This window comes from Filicampus tigris, chromosome 4, assembly GCF_054856515.1.
Source record: "Filicampus tigris isolate MCC_2025a chromosome 4, RoL_Ftig_1.0, whole genome shotgun sequence".
Taxonomy (NCBI): Eukaryota; Metazoa; Chordata; class Actinopteri; order Syngnathiformes; family Syngnathidae; genus Filicampus; species Filicampus tigris.
In genome coordinates this window covers 27,768,012-27,778,022 of record NC_141220.1, presented here as the reverse complement: position 1 = coordinate 27,778,022, position 10,011 = coordinate 27,768,012, and the positions used below count along the sequence as shown (strand labels likewise).

Sequence of the window (10,011 nt, the reverse complement as noted above, 5' to 3'; positions counted from 1 at the left end):
AGAGGTGGAAAGCACATTCTCTGCGTTGTTTATTCACCTCTCCAAAAGATGTCATTGTCTTTTTAATTGAACTGTACACAAGTCGCATTCATGGTGGAAAGTTTGGAAACGAACCAAAAAAAATCAGGCATTTGAAAAGGGGTGTGTAGACTTTTTCAATCCAGTGCCTTGCTTTGCACAATGGTCACGTTGATGTGGAATACAGTCGACACCTGTGGACTGGCATATTCATCGATTTTTTTCTCCCCCAATTTTTTTCAATATTTTTTGTGTTTTTTCCCCATGTCCCCCTCGCCCCATTATTTGTGAAAAACATCATGACTGTTTATCAGCATTTTTGGGAGGATTTTTTTTTTTTTTTTTTTCCAAATGCAATTACACACGGACTTTCGCTTTTCGCGATGATTTCTTTAATTAAACGTACTGTAGGTAAGTCTGAATGAGAACACTCTGGAGGAATAAACATAGCATTTGGTTTGTTTTCACCTTCCTGCAAGCCTCTTGTGCAAAAAGTAAAGCAAGCAAGCAATGCCACAGCAAACAAATCAGCTATTTGTGTTATGTGTCCGTCCTAAGATCATTTTATCACAGAATCTTGTTTTAAATGTTTATTGCCGTATCTCCCTTTCCTTTCGCCGCCTCTGCCACAATTTGGCTGACAACATCATAGTGAGCATGACTAGCACAGAGTAGAAAAATCAGATAAAACATGTGACCAGCAGTGATTTATTGTTTCATATAAAACGATACAAAATTGTCTTGAAGTGTTTTAGTATGTCTACAAAGAAAAGGTTACGTTACCTTCCACTCCACCCCTAAACAAGCGTACGTCAAGCAAATACGGGGAATCACCTTTTGAATGAAAAAGCAACACTTGATAATCATATTTGAGTCACGGTCACTTAAAAGGTTTCAGTAAACACGTGGGAGGAGCTCATCAGCTAAATGTACGGTATGCGTGACATCACACTGAGGAAAAAAGAGCAGCCGTTTACAGAGGTCACACTGTTTTCAGTCAACATTTTCATTTTGTTTGTAACAATATGTAATATGTACCAGGGGACTTCCAGGTGGCAGAAAGTAATTAAAAAAAAAAAAAAATCAGAAAAGTCAGTACAGCAGCTATACAATCATCTTCATCCGACCGTCTTTCTTGCTTGCGCAACATAGATCAAAGTATTGCAATGCGGAAAGTGAGAAACAAAATAAAAATAAAATCGCTTCCAAATGTCAACCTCGGATTAATTCATTCCTTCAAATGGGATACTTTTGTCCAAATAGTGTACGAGCGGTCCCATAGAGCTCCAATGCCCCTTTCCCATTGCACGGTACCTACTCGTCTCAGCGTGGCTCTACTTGCTATTCATGTTTTGTCTCCAACGGTTACAGAGATTTTTATGAAAACTTTTTATGAAAAATGTCTTTGTTCACAATTTTTGATCATTGTGTTGAATTCAATTTTCTATATTAAAAGTATTAGAAGTATAGGTACACTATATATCAGTGAGTACTCAAAGAGTGAATTAGTTGCACTAGTATAGGTCTGAAAAAAATTGTTATCAAACATTCCCGATATTTAAACAAAAATGTCCATTTTGTTCTACACTATCAAGGCTTTTTTGTTTGTTCACAACAAACACATGTCAGATTAATTAAAGATCGAATCGTCTTTGACATTCATGTAAACACACGTTTAGGCTTATTAAAAACCCTAAAAGGTATTTGATGTTTACAAAAATGTGCTTTACAAAAAATTTTCTTTGACGTTTATAAAAATGCCCTTTAGGTTCATTAATACTCAAATTTACTTTGATGTTTATAAAAATGTGCTTTCGGTTCATTAATAAAGACTCCAAACTGCCTCTGATGTTTACAGCACGTACGTTGTTTATTGACCACTAAATGCTTTGTCATTTACATAAAATTGTTAAGATTCACTGAACATTCAAAACTGTCTTGTGATGTTGACAAAAACATGTGCGTTACATCTATTGACCACTCTAAATTGATGTTTGATAAAAACCTGTTGGGAGGATATGCCGGCTACAAAAACAAACACACAAGCTAACGTTAGCTTACCCCGTGGCCGCTTGCTAGCTCGGGACGCTGCACGCTCCACAGTCTCCGCCTTGCGGCAGCGCTCCGTTTTCTTGCTGCCCTCACCACAACCACTGAAGAAGTTTCATAATGAGGCAGAAAACCAACTGCCCCAAACCGAGGCGAGTAGAGCCAAGCGAGTACTGTGCAGTGGGAAAGAGGCATTAAGAAGTTGTCATCACAGTCACTTGTGGTCTAATGGAGGAAGAGGAGAGCAATCAACTCAAATGGCCTCAATAATACCCATCTTCTTGTAGGCTAAAGCTAAAGCTAACCTCTCAGATCGCCCAGAGTTTAGCGATAGCAGTAGACACCAAACTTCTGGTGGCGCGGGGGGAAGCCGAAGCTGCGCACTCCCGGTTCCGCCGGCCCGCAGTTAGCGCGGGCCTTGGCGATGGGATAGCGGACGCTGCCGTCCGCTAGCCAGCCGGCGTCGCAGCGGTCCAATGCCGTGAGCCTCCACGCGGCATAAAGCTGGCCCACTTTGGCGATGTGACTGGAGTCCTCCGCACAAGCCTGCAGCGCTTCAGTGAAGTTGAGCTTGGTTGGGCTCGCTAGGAAGTAGACGCTCCCTGCGGAAAGGAGAACACCAGACATCACTTAACAAAAGTCGCCGGCTTGCTCAGCAATGGTGGGAAGTACTGAAGTCGATGATTCAGGTATGTGAAGGGAAGAGCGGAAGAGCCGCCACCCAAAAAGGCTTGCGGAATAAGTGTTAATCCACTCCTTTTTAGCCATCTCTTGGGGCGGCCATTTTGTCTTCTGTCGACTGAAAATGACATCACAATTGCGCACAACGACCAATCAGGGCTCAGATTCAGAAAACAGGTCAGCTGTGACAATGTAATGTCATTTTCAGTCGATAGAAGACAAAATGGCCGCCCCCGGAGATGGTTAAAAACGGGTGGATTCATTCTTATTCCACAAACGCAAAATTCATCAGAATGCCGTGTTTCAACTAGTGGGCTTGAATAGAACATATTCTCGAAAAAAATATGTTTGGGTTGCTCAGGGCTCAGGTAACGACCAATCGCGGCTCAGCTTCAGAAAACAGGTCAGCCGCGATTGGTTGTTACCTGAGCACTTGTGATGTCATTTTCAGTCGACAGACGTGACAAAATGGCCGCCCCAGAAATGGCTAAAAACGGTTGAATTAACTCTTATTCCACGAGTGCAATATTCATCAGAATGCCTTGTTTCAACCAGTGGGCTTGCATAGAACACATTCTTAAAAAAAAAAAAAAAATTGTTTGGCCCGACTTCTCTTTAACGTCCGACCCGGCAGGTAATCAGTACTTCATCCTGACCTTTGATGGAAGCGGAGAAACAGAAGGCGTCAAAGCGGTGGAGGAGGCGATGGCGTTGACCGTAGCTGCGCAGACCCGGCGCCAAGTCCGTCCCCCCGCATCCGCGGCGGGGCGCCGTGATGGGGTACTGCACGGTGCCGTCGGCCAACCAGCCGGCGTTGCACCAGTCCAGGCCCTCGTCCCACGCCGTGAAGAGCTGCTCAAACGTGGCCAGGGTGGCGTCCTGATCCTGGCACGCCTGCTGGGCCGCCAGGAAGTTAAAGTGGTAGCGTCCTTTGTCAGAGTAGTACGGAAACACCACGCCTGAAGCCAGGAAGGTAAATACACCATAGCCTGAATAATAAATACAACTCTACAGCGGATATAAAAAGTCTACACACCCCAAATCAGACCCAGATAAACGGTTCAAGTGACGTCAAACTTATACAACTCAAGTGAAAAAGAATGAAATCATTTTGAGAGGGGAAGTCAAAAATAACTGGGGCGAGAGGCACTCCCCGGTGAAGTGAATTTCTTTGAGGTGGAATCGCTTGACAATTCCGGATGTTGTCAGGATAAAGATGAAGAATAATAAAGTGTAAGTTTGAAGCAGTTCAGCTGAGCTCACAAATGACTCACTGATCAACTCTTGATTCACGTCATAGTTAAATAATAAAGAACCCTAACGAAATGCCAAATCAGTACCGGTCGCTCCAGGTTAATTGTGAGACGGACTCGGTCCACTCACCTCGCAGCTCCAGGTCCACGGTGACACTCTCGTCCTCCAAGCCGTCAATCACCTCGCACCGGTACCGCCCCGTGTCGTTGAGACGAAGCTCATTGATGACCAGCGACATGTCGCCCGGCGCCGAGCGTCGCAGGCGGACGCGACCTCGGAATCCGCCGTAGCTGCGGTGGCGGTTGCCCATGGCGACCATCACCTGCGTTTCCACGGCGAAGGCCGCCGCCGAGGGGTAAGCGGACACGGCGACGGCGTTGGCGGGCAACCACGACCACTTGACCCGCGTGCGGCGCGGCGCGCTCAGTTCGGGTTCGTAGTGGAAGTGGCAGGGAAGGGTGACGTTGCTGCCCCTGGTGGCTGACACGGATGCCTGCGGGGACTCCACGTACAGGCGGACCCCGTTGAAATAGACTGCAGGGGGACGCGAGCAAAAATAAAGACAGAAAATAAATTGGGCTGAGTTTCGCTCACTTTACCGAGATAAATGTTTGAAAAGAGTTTCACTTAAACGTGAAATGTAACTGAATTGCACTTAACTGTGAACTAAAAAGGTCCACATATGAAAATGTAAATTACATTTACAAGATATAAATATTCAAAGATAAATACAATCATTTTTGCTTTACTCCAGAAAGGCATTAAAAAGTATTGTAAATGGATCCATTGAATGAATTACAGTATGACCTATTTAAATTCAAATGATACTATATTGAAAAATATCAAAATTATAGCTCTGATGAGGTGTTGAAAATGCTATAAAATGTTGATTTAAAATAAATCATACACCAAAATATTAGTAATATTTCAATATAAAATAAATACATAAGTACTGTAATAAAAACTATAAAGGATGAAAAATTCGAAATACATTGGAAAATGTATCAATATAATGGAAATTATAAACAAATTTAAAATACAGTATAAGTATGTATGTTGTATAATTAAATATAATTTGAAAGTTATACAATGATAATTACATTTATATTACTTAAATACAATACATTTGTATTAGAATAAAACATGTTTATTATGTTTATAAAATCTTGTAAAGTGTAAATATTTAGGGAATAATAAAAAATACACAGGGAATTAAAATGAAGCAGAAAAAGATATTTTTGAATCAACATAAGATAAGAATACATATTAAATGTATGAAAAATAATTAGCATCTTAAAATTGTAAAAATAAAAAAGACAAAATAAAAGACATTGGAAAATATAGAAATTACAATGGGCATAAAAACTGATTCAAAATATAAATAATTCGGATAATAGGACAGAAAATATGTATATAATACATTAACTTACTTTTTTTCATACAACAAATACAGAGCATAAAATGTTTTATATTACAAAAAATGCACAGTATTGCATCGAAAATGTATTGGAAAAATGAAATTCAGTGTGAGTGCCTACTCACTCTCTCCTTTGCCGTTGCCGTTGCTGACGTCATGATAGTAGAAGCCGTTGTTGTAATTGAAGTGGACGGCGGCGGCGGCGGCGGCGGCGGCGGCGGGCAGCAGCACAAGCCCGCAGGCGGCCAACAGGGGGCGCAAAAGACCACCGAGCATTACGCTGAAAGACATTCCCCCCCCCCCCCAAAAAAAGTCCCTTAAATACCAACAGCCTTTGAATCACGTCCAAGCATGATAAACCTCTCTCCAAATGTCAAAACATGAATACATAAAATGTTTAGAGCCAAATATTGTCGTTTAAGCCGTCGTCCCGCTCAGCGCCAATAAACAATAAACACCAAAGTTTCTAACAATGGATTTCTCCTGGCTCGTCAAATTGCTCTTTTTCACCATTTTGACTTTGTGCACGCCAAACAAATATGAATGACAACATCGTCGATCAAACTCACCGTCTGAGAGAAGATGAAGACAAGATACTCGCTGACAACCACTTACTTACTCACTCACTCACTGCATGCGTGTGCGCGTCAACGTGGATGTACTGAACGTATGCGCGTGTGTGTGTGCGTGTGTGTGTGTGTCGACGTCATCGTCTCCTCCTCCTCGTCGCGGGATGACGTCAACTGACACAGTAGTAGGTGGCAATTAAGAAAAACAATATTTTTATTGATGCTGTGTGTGAAATGTTTATTCATTTTTCACAAGTTTCAGCTTTTTTTTAAATTTTTTATTCAAAATGTATTTATTAAGGTTAGCACTTCTCACATCATAAGTTTAAGGAATAGGTGGAATGCCAGTTTTTTTCTTGCAATGAACTTTCAAGGTCCAAAAATGTCAGGAAATTCAACTGTAAGTCTAATGATTATTAATTGATTATTAATAAAAATAATTTTCCACCATGGTGTTGATGTACAATCCCAAGTGTAGTGCATGCAGGAGATGTGTTATATTTACGACTCATTAGCAGCTACCGCATTTGCTGAAAAACTCACCTATTTGCCGTTTTGTGCAAAAAGTAAAAGTATTGTCTTGGTGCCAAGGAACTATGCTCAAGTGAGTTATGTTTTTTTTTTTTAGTAGCAGCAGTGCTTGACCAGCATCTTGTAGGATATTCAGGGAATCATAAACCTTTATCAGGGGCGCCGATTAATTGCGAGTTTTCACCATTCGCGGCAGGGTTACATTCCTAAAGCTGTGTGTACTTCATTTGTCATCACTCCCGCCATTACTTTATTTCTCCAACCTTTCCTGGTTTCAATTATTAGGTTTTTTTTTTTCTTGCGTACCTCTCTACACCTCAGCAGGATGGTAACACAGTTAGCAATCACCAATTTGCGCTAACTGCAGCTCTGCTTACCTCTTTGCTTCCACAGGATGTGTTTCAGACAGTATAGTGGCATAAACCGGCTCTGGAAAATTGATGAATTAAAAAAAAAAAATAGCATCGCAACTAAACTGCAAGAATATTAGACATTTTTCGTAGAGGTTAAAGAATATAAGCCCGCGAGTATTGTTATATCGTCTGTCTCCATGTGCGGTGACCATTGTTGCTCAAATAGAAGTTGTCAAAGGTCGGTAGCTACTGCAATATCGATGCTAGCTTTGTTAGCCCGTATTTGTGTCTGTTAGCTTTAAGCTAGAAGAGTGTTTGCTGCCATTTAGACCTGTATAGCGTGTCAAACTTTTGCTCACAAATTGAAGCAAAAAAAAACAAAAAAAAAAACTGTTGCGCAAGGGGTTTGTATGTCAAAACACTCCCAAATCAGTTCACGGGTAAGTGCCGGAGAGACGAACTTAGTCAGGCCGTAGCTTTGTCTAATCGAAGAAAGTGCTTTGCTGCCATCTTGTGGCATCTACAGGCAATTATAAACAGTTTAGGCGGGCGTCCCGTTCACGGTCCAAACGGTTAAAAGTCAATCAATTTTCCGCACTGTGTCTCCTTTGAATGAAGGTCAACTGCAAAGCGAACATAAGCGGAGCATTTGTCCAGCAGGCCGGCGTCCATGTTGGCCAAAGGTCACCTGTTTTTTGCTAAGGCCTCGAACAGAGAGCGTGCGTCGCCTCCGTCAAGTCGCGCTAGAGTGGTGGAAAACAAGTGCGCGGGCGGCGAGGGTCAGCGCGGGGGACGCTTCTGCGGACTGTGCGCTGCTGAGCCAACACGGTCACGGCTGAGTGAAGCGCAGATGTTGGCCGCCCTCCTGACACCAAGCCCCAACCTCAACCGACCCCTCGCCACGGACAAAACCCAACCACACCTCGAAAATCCTGCGGCGTCCTGCTTCCCTTGCACATTCTTCATTCGCATGCTGAAAAACATTTTTTTGTTCTTCTTTTTTTTTTTTTAAATAATACTGTCAACATCTTACACTGCATGGGGAAATGTATTTAGACTACCAGGGGGATTTTTTTTTAATTTTTCAACTGTTGCATGTTGTTTGGCTCAAATTTGACATTGTCATTCTGGCGCTAATAAGGCTCCTCCAGGTCCAATTCGACCGCCATCTACTAGAATGGATTTTAGAGATAAATCACCTAAAATCTACCCTTAAGATCATACAGCAGTACTCGTCATACATATTTGTGTTTTTATGGCCCAGTGGGGACAGTGTTGTTGAGACGAATGAAATGGTCCAAACAGATTCCCACAGGGACACTCTGGAGCATCTTGTACAAAGTCTTCCCAGAAGGAAAAAAATGCACATTTTCTTCTCTGTAGTGCGGAATGACCACATGTTCAAATGTAACAGTGTATGATACAGTACAAATTAATTATGTATATATTAAGTCTATATTATACGATTCTTCACGACAATACTTCATTATCGATCCAAAATTAAAGGCAGGCGATTTTGAATGGAGTTCCCCAGGGAAGAATTTTAGATCCATTCATTTTTTACAGTCTCCCCAAAAGAGCGGAAGCTACAAAGGGAGGAACAACACCCCATTTTCCTCACACTTTATACTTCCTGCTGGTGGAATGGGTTCTAATATATTGATCCATATAGCTTATAATACAGTACAGTATACATATGTCCAATTTTTGAATTTTTTTTTAGGTTCCACGTTAACGCGATGTCTGTAACGCGGAAACACCATTCACGTAAAAATAAGAAAAATGAAAAAAAAATGGACTTAAGTGTTTTTCTACAGGACAGCAAAGATAACCATCCAATCACTATTTTGAGCGTAGTTCCTCAGGGAATTGTTTTAGGTCCGATCATTTTCCACAAAAAGTTTGAACCACACTTGCCTTTGTAAGCAAGAAAGAGGCTATGAGCAAGAAAGCCTTTTTTAGTCACATCACATATGGACAAACACTGAATGGACCTAAAATACTTCCCTGAGGAACTCCGCTTAAAATTGTGTCTGTTACTAGGGATGAAAGTTGATGAAAAAAACAAAACAATGCATAGCCCACCCGATACTATCCCAGACTACAAATACAGTATATGGACAAAAGCATTGGGGTCGCATTCCCCTTACGGGGAGCGTTAAAAATATGGACACGGTGAAGGACTGCTGCCAAGTAAGTCCTGTCAGGTTAAACGAAAGCCCCGCGATTGTGATCATTTCCTCAACAATCGAGCGAGCATTTAAAGCGTGCCTCGCTGAAGCCAGTGTGCGTCTCCCGGCCGTTATCTCAACAGCCTTCCCAGGGTCGCACATGAAAGCTTCCCGCCCGAGGCCACAAATACCAGCACCCCCTGCCAAACCCACCCCCATTGTCACAGAGAGTGGAGGGCTATAATTTGGGCGCCGGCTTGCAACATTCAAGGCCGGGCCACAGTGCGTTTTGTTTGTGTTTGTGTGGAGCCCAGGCATCCATTGTGTTGTGATGGGTGGACACGCTGTCATTACACAACATCTGAAGGTAAATGTTTTTTTTTTTTCTTTGTAGATTAGAGAGGACGCAGAGCGCTGTCTTGACATACCGCGATGACAGCCAAAGGAGCTGTAAGAACGAGTAATCATGACAATTTCCCACCGTTTTTGGTAGTTGGTAGTCCAAACGCAGCCACTTGAAGCTGAGCCAAATATAGAAAGACAAACATTGGAGGAGATGGGGGGGTGGGGGGGTGGGGGGATTTCAACTTGTCATCACATGAGCAAGATGTGAGCAGAAATAGTCCCGTTTCTCTCGGGAACGCCACCGTGTTAAACAGCAGCTGACTTTTCCGGGAATGATTTCCTTATCAAAAAACTTCCTGCAGCAGGAAGGTGGTGGGAGAAGGGATTGATGTCGCCGTCACCTGATTAACTCGTTCGGCGCCGCGGACGCTGACATTTGTCAAATGGAACGCAAGCGTTCCCCGCCGCTGACACCGGTATCGGCCCGTGCCTAAAACCAAACCGTGTTTTACGGCTGATTACTAAAGAACTGAAAAAGCTAGGAAACCCTTTTTTTTTTTTTTTTTTTTCCTCCTGGCGAGAGACGTTTACTTTCGATAGATTTGTGGTGGGTCTTTGAAGGT

At 42.5% G+C, this 10,011-nt stretch overlaps 1 protein-coding gene across 2 annotated transcripts; it reads right to left on the bottom strand.

Annotated features, from left to right (window-relative positions):
• Nucleotides 1-712: 712 nt before the first annotated feature.
• hapln3 (hyaluronan and proteoglycan link protein 3) lies at nt 713-6,294 on the bottom strand. Of its 2 annotated transcripts, XM_086029509.1 has the most exons (6): nt 5,989-6,294; nt 5,545-5,699; nt 4,132-4,536; nt 3,405-3,707; nt 2,373-2,669; nt 713-2,292 (listed from the first exon to the last, which is right to left on the bottom strand). In XM_086029509.1, the coding sequence occupies exons 2-5, from the start codon at nt 5,693-5,695 to the stop codon at nt 2,392-2,394; spliced, it is 1,137 nt and encodes a 378-aa protein (XP_085885635.1). In that variant the 5' UTR covers nt 5,696-5,699; nt 5,989-6,294; the 3' UTR covers nt 713-2,292; nt 2,373-2,391. The 2 variants fall into 2 exon arrangements, with proteins under 2 accessions (XP_085885635.1, XP_085885634.1); XM_086029508.1 differs by having other exon boundaries at nt 713-2,669; nt 5,989-6,290.
• Between the last annotated feature and the right edge of the window lie 3,717 nt (nt 6,295-10,011).